This window comes from Symsagittifera roscoffensis, chromosome 8 (genome assembly GCF_963678635.1).
Source record: "Symsagittifera roscoffensis chromosome 8, txSymRosc1.1, whole genome shotgun sequence".
NCBI lineage: Eukaryota > Metazoa > Xenacoelomorpha > Acoela > Convolutidae > Symsagittifera > Symsagittifera roscoffensis.
The window spans coordinates 42,659,616-42,680,341 of NC_087069.1; the positions used below are offsets into that span (position 1 = coordinate 42,659,616).

At 34.6% G+C, this 20,726-nt stretch overlaps 2 protein-coding genes across 5 annotated transcripts in view; both read left to right on the plus strand.

The window, feature by feature from the left end:
• Positions 1–2,631: 2,631 nt before the first annotated feature.
• The window catches only part of LOC134853083 (conserved oligomeric Golgi complex subunit 3-like), a 115,887-nt gene continuing 97,792 nt past the window's right edge, over positions 2,632–20,726 (plus strand). For 2 of the 3 annotated variants that reach the window (XR_010164316.1, XM_063869019.1), the window contains exon 1: positions 2,632–2,650. The gene's annotated coding sequence lies outside the window, so the exon portion shown is untranslated. The remainder of the gene's footprint in view (positions 2,651–20,726) is intronic. The other variant, XM_063869017.1, reaches the window with a different exon arrangement.
• LOC134853084 (UDP-GalNAc:beta-1,3-N-acetylgalactosaminyltransferase 1-like) overlaps positions 15,837–20,726 on the plus strand; it is a 31,692-nt gene continuing 26,802 nt past the window's right edge. The window contains exons 1-2 of one of the 2 annotated variants that reach the window (XM_063869022.1): positions 15,837–15,996; positions 16,059–16,329. In XM_063869022.1, the coding sequence (XP_063725092.1) occupies positions 16,304–16,329 (26 nt within the window). In that variant the 5' untranslated portion in view covers positions 15,837–15,996; positions 16,059–16,303. Of the gene's footprint in view, positions 15,997–16,051; positions 16,330–20,726 lie in introns of those variants that run through there. The other variant, XM_063869021.1, reaches the window with a different exon arrangement.

The window sequence follows — 20,726 nt, forward strand, 5'->3', positions numbered from 1 at the left end:
AAACTCTTAATGAACATTTTCCCATATATGGAAATTGTATAATAGGTGTTTTATCCATAAACCAAAAAGTTGTTTTTGTTTCTAAATTTATTTTCTGAAATTTTTTGGGTTGTGTTTGCAACCGAACACAAGTGACAAAGACGTTGGTTACTCAAAGCACCAAAAGTTGGACGGTCTTATTTTTACAATGCATAAAAAACGACCTGAATTGTCTTCCAGATGTCTTTCACAAATGATATAACAAAAGTAACAAACTTTTAATTTTTGGCAAAACTTTTCAGTAATCATTATTTTAAATTTTTGAATTTTCAAGTTATCAGACATTGATCAAGGCATACATAAACACGCCATAAAAAAGATATAGGAATTTTCAGCGTTTTTGAAAAAAAAATTAAGTGAAAAGAAAAAAAGCCAATATTATTGTACCCAGAACTACGTTATGCACACAAAAAATTAAATTTTGCATGCAAAAACAATTTTTTTCGAAAAATGTCTTTTTGCGTACAAAATTCGATTTGCGGTTAAAAAAAAACAAAAAGTTTTTTGGGGCAAATTTTCAAAACTACTTGGGTCTCTATCAAAAAATGCCAGTCTTACCATTTCCAAAAATGGAAATTGTATGGAAAGCAATTTTTTCAAAAAACAAATTTTAAATCAGCTTTTTTTGTCATCAGCCTGTTCAATTGTTCTCAAAAAGCCGCAACAATGGTTTAATTTTTTTTCTACTGTTTTTCGAAAATGTATGAAAATTGTATGACAAGAATTTTCTCCATACACTTAATGTATGGATTTGTATGATAATGTTTTTTGTTGTATGGAATTGTATGATAAGCATTTTCGGTGTATGGGGGTCAACCCGGGCAATTAATTGTGAAGCTAAATTTAGTGAAGCTAAAATTCAATCCTATCCACGAACACAAACTATTATGTTTCTCAGTTAAGTTACCGTAAATTACTAAAACTGTCTGTCAAACAGAACAAAAAATCATGCGGTGATGCTGACAGCTAACTCCTCCTCCCAGAAAAATGCGTCATATTAGTTGCTGCTATTCTGCAAATATGAGTCGTGATGTTTTGGTCGCGCCACCTCCGCTTCGGTCGCGATAGTCGCGACGGATCATCATGGTAGCAAGAGTCTGAAAAGGCCAGGTTGGGCATGCCTAATTTTGGTCTGGAAATTCTGGACATGCCAAAATTTTATCGCTAAAGTTTGGACATGAGTCTGGAATTTCGACTTGTTTGTCAATTCATCCGAGGAAACCGTGTTTCACCGATTCAAATAATCCTCGGAATGTAAATACATGGAAAAGTACAATTTTAAAGAAAGTGCACAGCCAGAGAGAGTTGGATGTCAAGCCAGCCAGGTTGAGAAAAGTAACTTCGGCACAGATTAAACCCGAGTTAAATGTTTCATTCGACCAGAATGACCTGATATTCATATTACCAACGAATTTTAACTGGAGCAGTTTTGGTCTGTTGATTTTCACGATTGACGGTCTTATTTGCCAAAATAGGCCAACGCCGAGGGGTCAAGTGGGACAGAGAGGGTTATTTCCAAGTTTTTGATTTAGGCGTGCATGACAAGTATTAATTTTAATTTTCGCGACAAATGAAAAAACGAAAATCAGATGGAAGGTTTCCGCTAATCAGAATGATACATGTGATAGGTATAGCAGACGAGAAAAAATACAGTCGTCAATATTCGAAGAAGAGCGCTCCGAGTTGTAATGATTGTTCAGCTACAGTCGTTACAGAGCAGGTCCCACGAATCAGAAAGGCACAAGGGAGAAATTGCTACCCTTCCTGGTTTAGAAGAAGACATCTCTTCATCCGGATTAAGAACCCGGAGGTAATCTATCGCAATTAAAAACTTAATTTAAAATAATTTTTAGCTTCCTGGAATGTCCTGAACTGAAGTAAATTAACACCGAGCTCATTTTCAGCTTATGAGAAGCTAAACGTTGAGGTCTCAAACTTAGGTCTCAAAATGAGACCGTCCCCACATTTAGGTCTCAAAACACCCAAAATTCGCGAACGCCGTTAAAAAAAGTGTCAGAACAGTCCGTACAGTTACTTTTTATTAGACAGTGGAACTTTGATCCATTTCAGATTGTTCAACCTAAAAATCTCCTTATCTCAACATAACAATTATAAAACACACTCAAGAAAACTAAATTGGGTACTGACATACCAGCACACTCGAGAATTGGAGTAACTAAGTTTACTAGCGACTCTAGCATAAATGTAATAACTTGAGAAGTTAGCTATTAATAAATTCCAACAAAGGAAATGAGTTTTCACTTGAGAACTAAAGTTTTGGGCTGGACCATTGGGAGACCTCGGTTGTCCACCTTTCCACCGAAGGTTCACTCTGGTCCACTTCGAATCAATATACTCTTCTTTCGTAATCGTATGGTCTCCTATTTCAGGATAGGACAGCTCTACTCTCGTGCTGCTTTTTTCGACCACTTTCCCGCGATTGTAATTCGGTTGTTCTGATCTTGCATTTCTGAAATTTGTAGTTGTCGCGAGAAAATTGAGCATGACAGGCTCGATTCGAATTTTTGAAAAATTACATTTCACCCCAAAATTACGTTGTTCATATTGCTTGAGGTCAAACTTCCTAATTGTTGTGATAAACTTATTAAATAGTTTCAAATTTGATATGGCACGCAACAAGCGTCTTGCAAGTGCAAGTAATTCAATGTGCGGGTCCTGCAGCAGAAAAATCAAGGACAAAGAGGAACAAGCAATCCAATGCGACAAATGCGACAATTGGCTACACCAAAAATGTACTGATGTCCCGCTGGAGGCCCTCAACCTATTCGATGTTGTGAAAGGAATCAAATGGTTTTGTGACCATTGTCTTAACCCCGTAAAACAACTGATGGCCAGAAACGAGTCCATGGATGAGGCCGTTGGAATCATTAAGGCAACCATATCAGAACTGAAGGAGGATCTCAATAAAGCTAAGTATAATTCTACGTCACTAATAACTTCCAACCCAACGCCAGCACCCAACGAAAATAATTTAGAAATTAGAGTAAATGGAATAAAGGAATATACACGGAAGAAAGACGCAAATGGCAAAGATATAATTGCAACTCAAGACGAAATTTTGTCTCATCATTCATATGAAATTGAAAAAGTGCTTAACCACCTAGGGGAAGAAACAAACTGTATCGCCGACTTAAAACGTCTGGGAAAATTTGACAAAGACAAAAAACGCCCTCGTACTATTTTACTGCGACTGAACAATACCTGGACTGCGAGAAAACTTCTAGCGAAAGCAAAGCAGCTGAAAACCTTCGAGGGAGCATCAAAAGTGTTTATATCTAAAAGTTTGAATAAAGAGGAACAAGAAATAGAAAATAAATTATTGATGAAAAGAAGAGAATTGATTAACGACGGAACAACCACAAAAGATATGTTCGCATAATAGGACTGAAATTACATGTCAATGGACACGAAACCAAAATTGATTGACTATCAAGTACTACGGAAGATTAAGATGTATTATGTTTCAATATCAGAAGTATATACCTTCTTCAGCGTAGAGTGGAGCTTTCATCATTTCTTGCCTCGCAGAACTACAACATTATTCTAATATCAGAAACTTGGCTTACCGATGAACAGGAAGATAGCGAAATTTTTCTGCCGTCTTATCAACTATTTAGATCTGATAGAAAAGCTCCTAAAGGTCAGACAAAGCACGGAGGCGTTATGATTGGAATTATGCACTCATTTCATTGTCAAAAAATATCACTACCTGAAGAAAGCCAAGGTGCTGCTGTAGGGTGCATAGTAAATTTTCAGAACAGAAAAATATTAATTGTTAGCTTCTACAATCCACGGCAAACCAGCCACTATCACCTTAACGATGAAATGATCAAATTAATTTTTAAAGAAATTGAAACATTGATGTCACAGGTTGATGCAACAATAATCTACGGCAATTTCAACTTGGATATCGACTGGAACATCAGAAGTAGCGAAAATTGCGAATCTCAGAGTTTCCTTGATGTAGTTGATCACCTTGAACTAGAACAACATATAGATTTCCCAACAGCTGCTACGGGTACTTTAGATCTCTTATTCTCAAAAGGTGAACTGAATCTCGTCTCAACGAAAGTCAAACCCTTATCCATTTCAAGCATGTCAAACCATTTTCCAATTACAGCAAAGTTTGAAATTCGAAAAGTAAACAATGTTTTCCGATCATACCACAATGAGTCGAAAATGTTCAGCTACTGTAAAGCCGATTTTAAAGCCTTAAATGCGGATATAATAGACAACCCTTTTCAAAGCTTCTGTTGGTCTGGTATAAATGGTTGAACATCAAAATCGAACGCCATGTCCCTACTCGAACAAGGCATCGAGCCAGACTCGCGCCATGGATTACCCAATCCACATCCAATATCATCATGAAATTGAACACCACTAAGAAAAAGTACCCAGCTCTGCACAACCGTGTTTTATCTCTACAAAAAGAATGCGATTTTGCCGTTGAACAAGACCAAATTAACTTTGAATCAGAGCTATCTGATTCTAGATCAACTGATAAGCTTTTCAAATTTTACCGTACATTTAAGTCGTCCAGAATACCATCAAAACTTATTTATGGTAGCAAAGAAGCTCAATCAAATGCCGAAAAAGTGGAACTTTTTGCCGATTTCTTTGACGATAATTTCTCAAAACCCTCCGATCCTCCAAGTCTTGGTGAGCCTCAAAACTTATCAACCACGAAATTAGATGATTTTGATATCTCGGAGCAACGCATACAAAACATCTGCAGAACTCTGGACTGTACAAAAGCAAGTGGCCCAGATAAAGTACCCGCAATTCTTTATAAGAACTGCTCAAAAAACATCGCTAAATCGCTAAATGTTCTTTTCTATAAGATCAAACAAACCTGCATTTTCCCCAGCTATTGGAAATGCGCGATCGTTAACCCGACTCATAAGAAATCGTGTAAATATATGGTGGAAAACTACAGACCGGTTTCGTTACTTGCAATCGTATCTAAAATTCTTGAGCGATGTATGTTCCTCGACATCTACGAATTTTTCGAGCCGCTCATCTCCAATCAGCAATACGGTTTCCGCAAAGGACGATCATGTTTAGTTCAAATGATTGTTTATCTGAACAAGGTCTATAAAGCAATCAATGATGGAAAATCTGTAGAAGTTGTGTACACAGATTACGAAAAGGCATTTGACAGAGTAGACCATCAATTATGGCTGCGCAAAATTCAAGATATCGGTATAAGTGGGAAATTGCTCAAACTACTCCGCTCGTATCTTACCAAACGTACCCACAAAATAAGGGTAGAAAATCAATTATCCACAGAAAGATTATTAAACAGTGGTGTCCCACAAGGGTCAATATTAGCAAGCATCTTATTTCTTATCTACATAAATGACATACCATCGCAATGTAAATTCTCTACACCTCTCATATGCGCCGATGATGTCAAATTCATTAACATCAATCAACAGAGCAACATTTTTCAAACTGATCTAGACAGAGTATTCAAATGGAGTTCATCTCACAAACAAACGCTGCATGTTGGTAAATGCTCTTACATGAGCTTTACAGGTGAATGCAACCAAATGACTTTCAATAATATTGCAATACCGGAAGTTGAAGTACAGAAAGATCTTGGGTTATTAGTCTCGCGGATTATGAAATGGAATGAAACTATAAGCAATAATATATCCAAAGCCCTTAAGACCTTTTATATGCTGAAACGAAACACTCCAAAGGGACTACCAATGCGAGTGAAACTTAATATATTTAAATCGATGATTTTACAAGTGCTGTTATATGGGTCAAGTTGCTGGGCAGCAAGCATTAAAATGCTCAGATTGATCGAAAAAGTGCAAGAGAAAGCACTGACATGGGTAAATGGCCGGAACGACTACGTAACAAATCTGATGCAATGCAACATTTTACCGCTGACCTTGTATATGCAATTATTGGATCTACTATTTATGTCCAAGATGTTGAATGGTTACTATAAAATTGATGCCACAGAGTATTTTTTTTTAAAGGAATTCGACAGAGCCACCCGGTTATCAGAGAAACCTTTTTTCGAACTGCCGAAAATAAAGAAATCTATCTACCAACAGGAGTTTTGGCTCAGAACCTGCAAACTTGTGAACATCTTACCAAATTCAATCGACTACTCCAACCATCAGGGACTCAAACCACGACTACTGAAGCACTTCTGGAATTACTTCATGACAAACTATAGATACAACGATATTTCGACATGGAAACTTGCATGACGCTGAAACTTAAGGGTGGAAACACCCAAGCTCTAATAGGTGAATCCATAATAATAATAATAATAATAATAATAATAATATATGACCGACTGGCACAACTGTAACCTCGGTTACTATGATACTTTTGACCTTCTGATTACTTGCATGGTCACCCCTTAGCTTGTGCCGTACCGTACCTTAGCGATTTTTTTTATATGGCTTATATTTTGTATCGCAAGTGGAGCCAAGCTCAAGCGAAAAAAGTTCAAGCGAAATTGATGTTGAATTTTATTCAGATTTTTGTTAGTGCTGTCTGAAAACTGGTATTTTAAACTGAAATAATGGAAATTGTTTTATCTAAAAATGAGGGAGTAGCCGGAAAAGCGGAAGGAAAAGAAGAACACGTTGAACAATTTAAAGTCAATAGTGATGTGAACGGCGAAGAAAGTTTTTTTGAACACCAAGAGCCAGAATCTGAGTTCGGGTTTACAGAGTTTATTAAAACAAAAAAAGACACACAAAAGTATAACCTTAGCGACATTCCGACAAATGTATTGACCGAGATTTGTCAATTATTAGTGAAAAGATCGGAAGACCTTGTTCACCTGGCTCTAAAAGATGTACTATCTCTTCGAGCAGTTAGTAGAAGTTTATACGAATCAGTGAACAGTAGCCATATTTTTCTCAGGCTTCATTTTGCTACTTTTCCCAGTTGGAAGCGGTTTCCGAAATTCCATAAGCTCAGAAATTTTCTGCGCATAATCCGAGACGATACAAACTGGAAATTTGACGAGGTCAACTTGGATTTGCGAACTTACGACAAGAGTGAAAAAAGTGCCAAGCTGCTTGCATCTTTTTTCAAGGAGTTTTCGATTATAATACAGCCAACTATTCGACGTTTCAAGCTGAATCTGTTTGAAAAGTATATGCCTTCTGTTATCACTTTACTAAGTGCTTTGAATCTATGCATTTTGAATGATCATACAGACTATTATTTAGATACTAAATTGATAGAATCGGGAGATTTTATCAAAACATTTTTGAAACCGGAATGAGTAACAAGGCTAGACTTGCAGAACTGTCCAAATGGGAGAAGCTTAGTTGAGGTAATGGAGACTTTCATAAGTATAACTGAGCTTAGAGCTAAAAACCTCGACTTAATGAGGCTCGTTATAAGAAAGGATTTCACTCGTGAAGATATGCTTGCAGTTCGTAGTGGAGAAATAGCATCTCAAGATGAAAGGGTCGATTACACGAACTTGAAACCATTTTTGAGCGTCACTAAACTGTATTTGGCTGATTTGCAAGATGAGTTTTACCGCCATATCGATGCCAACAAAATTGCTAAAGTTATTAAAGCTTTATTTCCCAATTTGGTGCACCTTGGGATTAAGAAACTTCAAGGCAACGATTTTGGTGGACGAGAGGATTTTGAAGTCACCTCGATTCCAAACTGGCTTTCAACTTCTTGCGAAGTCGTGAGTACTGACCATTCGAATATGGGATTGTTCGCTCCTTGTACGCATTTGAAGTACATGGAAATAACTTCCAATTCGCCTGTAGACGAGCTACTACCGTTCTCGCTTCTGCTGAAATTTGAGTTTTCACTACACGTGCTTAGTATGCAAGCAAGTCAATCGAGAGATCCCCTAGTTGCAGCGTGTATCGCTCTGCAAAAATTGATTCAGCTTCTTCAATACCAATCCGAATTGCAAGTAGTAAGAATCAACAGTGGTGTGTCAATGCAGTCTGACAAGCAACTGGAAAGAGAATTCGTCGAAAAGTCAGAGCGAATTTTGAGGAGTGTCCAACCCTTCCTAAAGTCGCACATGGTTAAAGTTGCGATAATAGAAGATTTGGTTGTGATCTTGAAACCGTCGTTGGATATGGAAACGAGGGATTTAATTCGTCAATTGGACGAGAAACATGATTTCGGAATAATGACTCTTTCAGAAAATCGAAGTTCCGAGTTGAAATTAAAACCAGCCGATTATACCCTGCAGTAGAAAAGTAGTAGAGTATTGATGCTGTCAAGAAGTCAGATTTAGTTGATATCATTCAAAACGAGATTAGCGAACTCAGTTAAAACACACTTTGTTTTTGTTCCGGTTTATTTGATTTCTGTTAAATTATCAAAAATGAGTGTTAAGTCATCCGTTTTCGGCAAATGATTATACGTTTTATCTTTATTATTGCTTATTTCTTTCATTAACAATTTTGCAATTGAATTTTATCTGATCGTTTTTATTTTTGAGAGAAATCGTGAGCTGAGAGAATTCAATGAATACCACAAAAATTTGAATTTGGAGTTTCTTCGGAGTTTGTTTCTTTCACTTGTGAGAGGAAGTTTACTTTTAATCGCGAATTAGACTTTTTCCTCGTAAACAACTCTTCTTACAAGTCTGTAAGAAATATATGCAGATACTTTTCGTGCAGGCTGTCAAGCTAAGTTTCTTGAAGATTCAAATAAAAGTATTGAGTTCTGTTTTGGTAATAATTAAGAGTAATGAACGTAGTGTTATATAGATTCTTATAAAGACTCTTATATATGTCTTGCTGATTTTTTTTGTTTTTTTTCTTCAGGAAAAGTCTTAAAAGTATCTAATGACTACAGATGTGCATTCATATATATTGATGCATTTATGAATGCACTTAGGTATATATGCACATTTTGAGTTCAATTAAAATTCGTCGCTGAAAGTGACGTAAATAGCACTAGCCTAATACGAAGGTGGAAATGGCGCGAAAAACGTGGTTGATTTCTAGTTTCGAAAGTAGAATTTAGTTTTCAGATTTCCATCGGAATAAAAAATTTACCTATAGATCCAGTTTTCTCTAGTTGGGTTCATGTTATCAAAAAAGCGCCAATGATTATTTGTTCTACAAATTCAAAGAGCTTAAAGGGCATCTATTTTTTTTCTTTGAAATTGGAAAGTTGAGATTTTTTCAAGAAAGTCAGTGTTTTTTATTTATTTGCGTTCATTACTCTTTTCCAATCTTCGATTGAATATGTTAAATTTTTTAAAGTTAATTTAATCATAAATGTCGAAGCTTCCGCAAATTCGTGGTTTTCGTCTTAGTTTAGGCCGGCTTATTTTCTGTTTTTTGTTTTAAATGCCATGAGGCTTATCTGGTATGGTTTTGATTTTGATTTAAAATGATTTTACCTTAATTACCCTTTTGATTAGCAAGGGAAGTGAAACAAACCGGGTAGTAGACTTTTCAAAGATTGGACGAAATGATAAACCTATCAACTCTTCAAACAAACCATTGATTTACTAGCTTGCAATAGTGGTTTGGGTCACGTAAAGAGTTCTAGCAATGTAAACTTTTCGATGCAATAGTTTTTGGCATTGGAGGTTGGTCGGCCTTAATTTTGTCGGCTTTCCCTAATGTTTTTTTCTCTAAAATCGTTGATATAATATGAGAAAAATTGAACCCCTGCAAGAAACTTTTGAATTACACTTTTCAAACCTTTTTTTTAAATTATTTGGTTGTGCAATCGGCTGTATTCATTACGTTTTTTCTTTTGCAGGTAATTTAGTTGTGAGTTTTTTGTTTAATTTTTGTGTATCAAAATTTTCGTCAACAGCTGATAATTTTTTTTTGTTTTTATTGCTTTCTAGCTTGAGTTATTTGGGCAGGTAGCCGTTTGATTTGATGTGCTAGGATTATGCAAACATGAAGTGCTATTAATCCTTTCTGAAAGGGATTAATAGCACTTTGTTTTGAAATGACTTCTTGAGTTTTTTTGTTTTGAAATGACTTCTTGAGTTGATTGGTGCTACTTTTCCCAAAATAATGGTTGTAATGTAATTCAACAATTTTGCATGACTATAAACAGTCGTAAATCATAATTTACTTTTTTTTCAATTTTTGCATCGCAAGCGGTGCGAAGCTCTGCTTTATCTGTGTAGAAATCTGAGAATGCTTTTTAAAGCGTTCTTATACTTCACAATAAAATCTTTTTTATAGTTAAATCTCATTTTTAGTTACGAAGTTCTCCTAACAACTCTCCAAATTGGAAAATAAAACAATGACAACAATTTTTGCTACAAATGTGACTCATTTCAATTTCTAGAAATTAAGCCATAATATGCCTGTCTGATTGTTACCTAATTTCGCAAATCTAAGCATTGTGTTTCTTGATGGTTGATAATTTGATAAAGTTTTATTGGCTAATTTAGCTTTCATTTCCCTTGAGTTAACTGGCGTTGCGTGAATTAATTGGAGCAGAGTTTTTCCAGGTGAACAACTTGCCCAACAGGATCAATTAATCATTCTTCGGCACGCTTGGCCTAGAGGTAACTTGGGTTCCGTTTGAAAAAAAATCGTCGGCCAAATTATCTTATTGCTTTTTTTTGGCTTAGTTGCCACAGCGTGAACTTTTCCAGTAATTTGGACAATCTTCTTGGACATTTTTATATTTTTTACTACTTCTTAGTTCATTTAGGTTGTACTTAATTTTTTCTATTATATGTATTGAAAAAATACTTTTTTTCGGATATGTGCTTTTTGTACTAATTTCTATAGGATGCTTTAACGTGTTTTTTTTTCAATGCATTATGCACAACCTGATACGCTTTACAATCAATTGCTTGGGTCTCTGTAATTTTTGTTTGGAACAGCTACTGTTTGATGAAAACAAGTTTTATGAAAATCGTTTTTTTTTTCAAATGATTCAGTTTGTCAAGAAAACCTTTCCTGTCGATTTTAGAAAAAAATTGTCTTAAATGGAATGATTATCGAGTCTTCTGTCTGCTTGCATAATCGCCTTATCTTTTTCTACCTTACCCCTTTTCCTACAGCCTTCAAAAAATTGTGTTGGAAGAATTTTTGACCCAGTTTTGGAAATTTTTTATTTTCTGGAAAACAACCCTCACAAATCTAAGATCCTTGGCCCAGTCGAAAGCGAGGGTTGTGAGAATCTCCCCTGAATAAGCGCCCGGCGGCAAAAATTTTTTTACTCGAACTTCCGATACTTTGACTGCTTTTTGAAACTGTCTTGTCTCAAAAACAACTCTCCCAAATCAGAGATTTTAGGTTCAATCGAAAGGGCGGGACTCCCAAGTGGATAGAACTTGTTGGGAGAAGCTCCTTTGCGTAAACGGCTTTGCCCAATTTTTTTACACAAAAAGTTAGGCTCCTCGGAAAAATCAAATGTTTGATTTTTTGTAGCCTTTTATTGACATTTTGTCTTGTCTCAAAAACTACTCTCAAAAATCCGAGATTTTAGGTTCATTCGATCGAATGAGCGGATTGTGGGAAAATATACCTACATTTTTTTTCGCAAAAGTTTATGGCTCTCGGAAAAAAATTTCTTTATCGTTTGACCTTTCTCAAAATGTCTTCCCAAACCTCAGATGTTGGGTTCAATAGAAAAAACGGGATAAGTGAAGGCCCCCTGCATAAACACGCGAAAACCCTCTAACATTTTTCATAAGCTTTTTTGCAACTTTTTTCTTCGAAAACTAACCTGCCAATTCTCAGAATAAGTGGCTTCGCAGTCACGGATTCGATCAAAAGAACAGATTACCGGAAAAGTCTACTACGCTGTCCAATTTCATTTTGAGTTAATTTTTAAGAACGGACAATAGGTTTATTCCTTACAACAGCAGTTAATCTCTAATTTTAGTAGAAACATTTAAGGTTATGCATTTTTGAAAATTTCGAAAATAAAGATTTTCATATCGCATCAATGAAACATTCTAAAAATATCAAACGGACCTTACGCTCGGCTACTATCTTCTAGTAGCCTACTGTAAGGGATTCTAGTGATGGGACGTGGCTGAGTGGGGCAAGGCACTCGTCTATCAACACGAGTATCGAGCGTTCGAATCCCACTTCGGTCACGGTTGGAGGGGGCGCAGTGTCATCCGCCTCTTCAAAGTGAGACCGGCTACCGCGAAATGGATGACATCCCACCTCCCTTTACGGATGTCTTTCTGATAATATCTCCTTGTTTAAATTATGTTTTTCTTTGTAGTTGCTGTTGCGCAGCACTCATGCATTCTCTGAGTGTTTTCAGTTTGTGGTTGTTCTGTTTTTACGGTTCTTAGAACATTCGAAATCTAATAATACAAAAGTTTTTTTTTGTTCTTGGATACAGAGATCGTGTTACGCTTCAGTTCTGATGGCTGAGAAAAACTCCCGAAATATTAAAGGTACTGTCCCTGTTTGAAACGTGTGAACGGTAGTTAAAGGGAAAATCTATTGAGTATAATCCAGTGCTGATTACGCTTTCCCAACCAATAGAGCAAAACTAGTTTTTTCTGGTGGTGTTTTTTTTTCAAAGTGGCTGGTCGGCATAGTTCAAATAGTGATGAACTTTAGAATTTTACCAGAATAAATACGGAGCAATTTGTTTTTGTGAAAATAAAACCCAAATATTTAACCCGTAGTTCTTTCATTTGTCTAGCATGAAATATATAGTCAATTGTTGAGCAAAATACAGCAAAATCAGCCTTGTATGTAGCTCAACAAAGTTATACGAAGAATATAATTTCCAACAATTGCGCAAAAGTTTTTTCGTTTTATTTAAAACGGTGATTTATTTAGTAATTATGTAATTTTTAGTCTGTTCGTTATCATGTTTGTGATTTAAAACTTTTTTTAAAGCTTGAAGCATATACACTTCTTAGAAATTGTTTGGCTACATGAGCAGCTGATTTTGATGACATTTGCAATAAGCAAGGATTACTAATTTTACAGCCTGGTACTATTTTTTTTTGCGGTAAATAGCTTTGTTCATGAGATGACTGAAATTGATGGTCATCTCCTTCTGTACTTTCTTAAACTAACAGACAAATTTTGAGCAAGTCTGGTTTGTATTTGAACGTTTTACTCAAAATAAGTTTTTTGTGCGTTGGCTGTGAATTTACCAACTCCGATTTCGCTACATCATTTTTTTTTGATTTTTTCTCATCTATCGGCTAAAAAGTTTCCGCCTTATAATATATCGTCTAAGCGCTCTATTTTTGATGAGCAAGGAGCGTTTTGGTCTTAATGTTTTGATCTTAATGTTTTGAGGGTACTTGAAAACTTTTTTCAATACAACTTTTTTTGGCTCAAGCGTGTCTGCTCCAGAATTGTCGGCTCCTTTGCTACCGGCATGTGCATGACAATTCAACATTCGATTGTTTTACTTAGCATGTTTCGTTTGAAAAGAATTTTGTTCAAGACGGAGTCAAAGCAAGGATGTTGAATTTTTTCGATCATTTTTTCGATATTTTTCCCAATTTGTCTCGGTTAGTTGGTACTGCTGTTTGTGTTGCATCGAAAGTGTTGCAAATCTTGGCTTCGTCTCAGTGTTTAATTTTTATCGACAATTGACCCGATAGTTCGGCTGAATTCTTAAGTGACTAAAAAGAGCCAAATTGGTCCATTTCGGGGGTGAATATTCATGTCTGAATTTCGCAAAAGAAAACCCATAGCAACCTTGTTCCCATCATTTTTTGTCTATTGTCAACCCTCTTTGAAAAAACTTGTTCTTTGTTTCAATTTTGTTATTTTTATTTAGATAATTTAAATCAGCATCCCCTATTCATGAAAGGCTCTTAACGGTATACAAATTTTATCTAGACAATATAAACCAGCTATTTTTTTTAACCAAATATTGGAAATAAAAATGTTAACAAATCTAATACATTTTACTGCTCAACCAAAAGATATTCTACATGCAAATGATCTGCAATTGGCTATACTTAGAAGTTAACAAGTAGTAATTTGATTTATTTTGTTAAGAAAACTCTTTAAAAATACATAATGTTGAGAGAAATTAGATTCCAAATGAAGTAATAGATATCTAATGCTTCATTTAAACATTTCCTGAAGAATTTTTGGACCAAAATTTACTTAGTAAATTAAGTTTTTTCTCGTCAGAAACAAAAAAGATTTTGTTTGATACGGTTTTTTCCAGTTCGGCTCAGTCTACCAAATGTTTCTTCAACTTATTTGTCCATTTATACATTATCTTCTGAGCCCTGTTTATCTTCACGATTGCATCAAATATCGCTGTGTTGGTACATGTTTTGGAAGCTCTTTTTACGTTCAACGATCTATTTGAAGCACCCTAGGTGCGAGTCATGGGCTAGTCTACCTAAATTGTCGCGCATAAAGCGACCACCATGGCATAGTTCCTTCTCTCTGTTGACAAGTTAGGGGAAAAATCGACCATGTTTATTCCGGGGAAAACAAAACAGCCTTATTTTTAATAGGAACTTTTATTACGCTTTTTTTTGACAAGCTTTGCAGAAGAACTAGTTTTACAAATTTTGTGTCATCGATAAAGTCTAAGGAAATATTTGTAGTTAAATACATTAATTGTTCATGTTTTACATTATAAATGTGTTTTTTTTTGGAAATTAAGTTTATATTAAGAGGTCTGGTAGTTATATCTTGGAAACGAAGTAAGGGCGCCTATAGCATTTTCCGGGAGTGATTTTAATCAAATTCTCATATTGAGTATTAGTTTAAATGGCAAGCTCAACATTCTTTTTCATTTCACCTATTTGACTGTCAAATTAAAGTATGTGAAGTTCTATCAATTAAACAACTTTGTCGTTAACATAGGAAAATTACTGGCCCACTTTTCATCTCAGAACAAATGTTTACATTCATTGTTCAACTTCATTGTTTAAACCTCCGAAAACACCATTATTCATTACAAGAGTTGACGTCCAATTCCATTGAATCCAAGCTTCACTTTTGCAAGATTAGTCGAGCGATGGTCGAAATGTCAATTTTGAACAAAGCTTATAACCTAAAGAGCTTTTTTGATCAATTTTGCTTGAAACGCAGTTTTATTTTTGTTTTACTGTAAATTCATTTTGCAATTTTGTTTGGTGTTATCAATTTTTTGAGAACTTAATTGACTGTTGTTTTAAGCTCATTATCAGGGAGCTAGAAAAAAGTAAATACTTTTTTCCTTTTTTTCTACTTTATTCGCTCGTAATTGAATAATAAAAACAGCAAAAACATAATTTTGCGTTAAATTTCCCAAAAAACAGCAAAATTTAAAAAAAGAGCCATATACTGGAGTTTGTGATGAAAAAATTCAACCAAATTCATTCAAGCGCGTACAAAATCCTGAAAAATGGAAACAAAAATAGAAAATACAAATAAAAAACGTGCAAAAGTCTTGTTTTATGCATTTATAAGTCAAAGTTGAGCGTTTTTGTACTTACTTCTTTTAAAACTTTTTTCGGCTCCCTGCTCTTTATAGTCGATCACAATTTTTGTTACCGTTTCTGCACATCTTGATTGGAAATAGTTTATCAACAAAAATTAATCCCGAGTAAATTGAAACGTGAGTGGTAGTTGCAGGAAATGGTTGCTGTTTTTTTGAAAAATGCTACGTAAAATGCATTTTTTGTAGATTTTGATCCAATTTGTGGCCCGAAAAAAAGCAAATTGATTGAGAACAACCAATATATCTGTTTCTTTAGTACACTATCTGTTGTATTTCATTTCATTTTCTTATTTGGTCGTATTTAAATAATTTCTAATTTATGGCATGCTTGGTTGCTTTCGTTAAGCACCTGCTAAGGATTGAATTATTCAACCGATTCAAAAACCATCAAACAACACTGAAATATTCGTACTGATCAACTATTAGGACTATTTATAACTAACTAACAAACAGTCTTTTTCATTTTTATAACAATGCCTGAAAGGGAAGACTGAAGTTTTGCCAAAGGCTGTATTAAATTTCCGTTGATAGATCAAAGTAAGTTATTTTTACAACGGGGTGAAAGTCTAGTCTTCGATTAAAGTCTGAAACCACTGAAGTTATAAAGTAATACCCTAAACTTTATCTAAACTATAACGAATTGAAAAACAGCCAACCACTTAGAGCCCCTGAATGTCGCAATATTTCATTTACCTTCATGTGAATCTTTTATGAATTGAAAAAAATAACAACTGCCTTTTGAACCCCTGAATGTCGCAATATTTCATTTACCCTATTCTTTACAACACAATTCTTTTACGAATAGAAAAACTGCAACTGCCTTTTGAAACGCTAAAACCGCAACATGAGGATTTCGAACACAAAAGTAGGGTAAGTTTTTCTAGTTAATGCAATTCTAAGTTTCACTTAAAACTACTTTTACACAAGAGAGAGAGAGAGAGAGAGAGAGAGAGAGAGAGAGAGAAAAGGACCACGATACGAGAACCGCTGTTGTGTCAAAGCTTAGTAACTGCGTGAATTCTTGGGTAGTGTTCTGCGCTGGGTATAATTTTCCCCGTCCGTCAACGAGCATCAATTTTGGTTGGTCTCGAACCACAAACCATTCGAATTAGAGGCGGATACTTGAATCATTCCGCATTGCTCTTCAAAAGTTAATAAATGCACTCGTTGAATTTTGTTTAAATTAGTCCAAAAGTGTTGGAAGATATCGTGGAAAACAAAATAAAAATCAAACGCGACATTTTGATAACAATTTAAAACAATAAAAGATCCACCAAATTTTTGGTGATTCTGCAAAAGTTATTGATACTACAAATTTTACAAATAGTTGGTGATAAAAAATTGAACAAACTAAATTTTTTCGCAGTTGAAGTTACCGAAAGGGCACTGATTTGGAAAAAAAATGCATCTGATGATCATGAAATTTACTACAAAAACAAACATTCAAATCAATAACGTTCCATGAAATTTTTTTAGTAATAACATTTTTTTTAAAGTTTAACCCTGCCTTAAGTGAAAACTACTTTTATTTCTTAGCAGAAATATTGAAGAAATTTATCTCCCTGGTAAACGTTAAAATGTCATAACTGTTTCAAATTTTGAGAATGCGTGGGGAATTTGAATGCGTTAACAAAAGAAAACATTTTTGGTGTCTATCAATCATTAAATAGTTTGAAAGAATCAAAAAAAAAAATTTATTGCTGATAACAATTAATAACAATGAAAAAATTTGGCTCCAAAAACAGCATGATGTTGACGCTACCTAAAATTAGGTTGAAAATGAAAATTAAAGCTTAGACAAGAAAGTTTTGTTACATGCTATTGGGTTTTACTTTTCAAAATTGTTTGATAGGTTGTTTTCTTTTTTTGCAATTTTTTTTCTAATGATTAAGGGAGACCAGTCTTTGATATTTGGAGCCATATTTACGCTTGCGATTAGCAAGTGTCAAACAACCGGAATATTGACAACTAGTTTTTGGGTTCACAGCTAGTTTAACAGAATCACTTGAATCATTTTAACTTTGGTTCATGTGAAATCAATTATCGGATGTTAAAGGTTCGATTTATTTTCAGCTTTTTGAAAGCTTTTTTGCACAACTTCTATTGATGCTGGCATTTTTTTCAATAATTTTTTGTCCTATTTTTCAAATTTTTTCTCCTGTTTTTGACAAAGAAAAAACTGTTTTTTGAAGGTTTTTTTTCAAATTTTTATTTGTTGGTTCAATTGCCGATAATCATACTCATACATTTTTGTATCGCTTCGCCTCTGTATAAAATTTAAAAAATACAGTTTGCTAAGTTGATTTACATGAAATCATGAAAAAAGTTTTCTACTTAAAGTTTTGCAAAAACTTCATTTCATGAGAAGATGAGACGTTTGACCGATTTAATTTTCCAATGCATCAATGCTAGCCTTTAAACAACCTAAATTGGCATTTTTGCAACAGTTTTTTTACAGAGCAAAAAGAATTAGCTGCGTCAAAGCATTAAAAACACTTACATGTTGAAAAAAAGCACGATAGGTTCAGGTAACCTATGGATTTTTTTTTACAAAATCTGACATAACCAAGAAAAAGAAAGGTTCAGTTCTGAAAGTAGATCTGAACTAATTTTTATAAGATCTGAAATAATCCAGAAAACCAAAGTTATAAATCTGAAATTAGATCTGAAATAACCCATTCTTAAAATAACCAAGAGTTATTTTAACAAATAACAACCCTTTTCAGAAATGATTTTTAGATCTGAAACAAACTATTTCCATTTCAAATCTGAATTAGAATGTTTGCTACGTATAGGTTACAAAATGTGTATGTTTTTCAAGTTTCTCAGAAAAGTCAGGAAAATCAGCAAAAGTTGTTTTATGTTGTGTTGAATCGCATAAAACGTTCATCCTTTCTTTCAAAGTTTGGAACGATAACTGTGTGTTCACGTAAATTTTGAAGTAGGAAATTTTAAACATTTGGTTCCTTTAAGTATCCTTGTAGTAAAAGGGCGAATTTCTTTACTAGTAAAAAAACTCGCAAATACTCAACCACTGCATGGCCTCTTTTTAAATCCGCATTTTTACTTAGGGGGGGGGGGGGCGGGGATCAACCATATGGTGAATTAGGTTGTAATTTTTTTTTGCAAAAGTGGTCTTAATAATGGGCAAGATATTTTATTGGCTGGATAATCAGTCCGATTGTCTAGCCTTTTTTCTAGTAGTCTAAAAGTTTCAGATTTTTGTTAATTGCTACCATTTCATTGAAGGAATGACAAAGAAATCTGGGAGGAGATAGTTTTTTCACGCAGAATCAGGTATATTAAGTAAACTTCCGATGAGGCGTAGCTAAATATCATATTGAAAATCTTTCAGTCTTGATGTAGTTTCCGAAAAAATATTTCTCACAGGAGATACTGCGAGCGTAATGTTATACGGTTTGTCCGTTTTTCTTAGCGAAAATTTCCCAATTTGTTACGAGTTTAGATTTATTGGAATAATCGTACCTGAACTAAGTTTTTTTACCGCTATGAAGGTACTAATGGTTTGAGCTCAAAAAAATATATAGCTGCTATAGTTTTTTATTGGGTATTAGATGTTTCAGAATTGCTGCTTTGAAATGCTCGCGCTTTTTTAACGTATCTGATTCTCAAAGTGTAAGGACAATTTAGCTGAGCGCGGCAAATCAAGGCAAATTTCGTCTCAATAGAGTATTGATTTCAAAGTAGTCATTTCAAAAAAGTTGTTTTTATTTAAAAATATCATTCTGTCTTTTCTTGATTTTATTTGCTGTTTGTTAGAGGTGTTTTTGCAGGTTTTTTGCTTGTGTTTGCGAAGTGTATTTGAACCATTGTGTAAAAAACTCGTCTCAGTTTCGGGAAAAAAATCATCTGATTATTTCCGTTTTTCAGACTAACTTACCTCGTGGCAAAGAAAGAGAAATATGATTTTACTACAAAACAATACTTTTTGAACCCTCGCCGTTTATCAAGCAAAGACTGCCGTCGTTAGAACATTCTGTGGTACCGCTTCCACAAATTTCAAAATTATTTTGGCCATGGTTTCTTTTTTTTTGCAAAACTAAGGGTTTTGTGAACAACTGCGCCATTTCTCCAAAAAAAAGTGTTTGGTTGAAATTAGTGTATCTATACCCGGATCTACTTAACAAGTAAGAAGACCAACTGAAAACTGTTAAACATAGTCTGTGGATAGCAAGCATACAGATCTAAGAGCAGAATAGATTCCGAAATTCGAGACTTGAGCTGCATCTTCTATGAATGTTTGTGTGTTGGTGTGCTTGATAGAAACCTTATGTAGCAGTCACTGGTCAATTTTCTTCTTATCTTGCAAGGTGTCAAAATGGCCTCAGATTTAAATGTTATGTTGCATGTTTGCATGTGTTTGATAAGAATTTGTCTATTGACGCATGGTATGGTCTTCATGACTTAAACCTATGAACTTAAATCTATACCTATAGATCTTCCCTGTGGATTATTCACGTTCATTTCATTGATCTACCTCAATACTTATATGATATTATGATATTGCAGAAAAATTATTTCGGAAGATTTTTCAAGATTGTCAACTGTATAGATTAGGTCTATTAGTACTACTAAAGAATCTCCACCCCTGTAAATAAAAACAGTTAAATCACACTAGAGCGTTATTTATAAATTCGATTTTTGCTGCATTTTGATTGGTCGAAAATCCGCTGCAAGTAACCTTCTTAACAATCGCCCCTTTCTTGAGGGGGGGGGGGAAGATTGTTTAGTAGATCCCCATACCCTACTTGAGAAAAATAATTTATTGTCCAAGTTATCCATGTTGGCGTTTGAAGATCCTTGAAGCTCTCAAACTTAACTCCTGCGTTCTTGAGTTATAACCGATGTGGTTAACTCATAGAGTAATTTCGGATAGGGTACACCGTCTGCTCGTCACGCTATCTTATTTTCGGCCGGATAGATTCGTGCAACTTCTTAGTCTAATACCGATCCTTATCTTACTCTTATACTTATCTAGTCTCAGGTTGTTTAACTAGTCTCTGCTAGGCTCAATAGATCTAGGGTATACTGGTTTATTGCGGCTGCTGAAGTCTTCTTGGAGAGTCAACTAATTTCTAAGTTAAATTCAAATCTCTCTGGTGCTGAAATTACAAGTAATTTCAGCACTTACAAATAAGTGGATTGTTAGTCAGATGGATCATGATTGGTTAATATTAAATACTTTACATTGGTAAAATATCTAATTTATCCAATCATAAAATATAGTTTAGATCAGGTTCCACCCA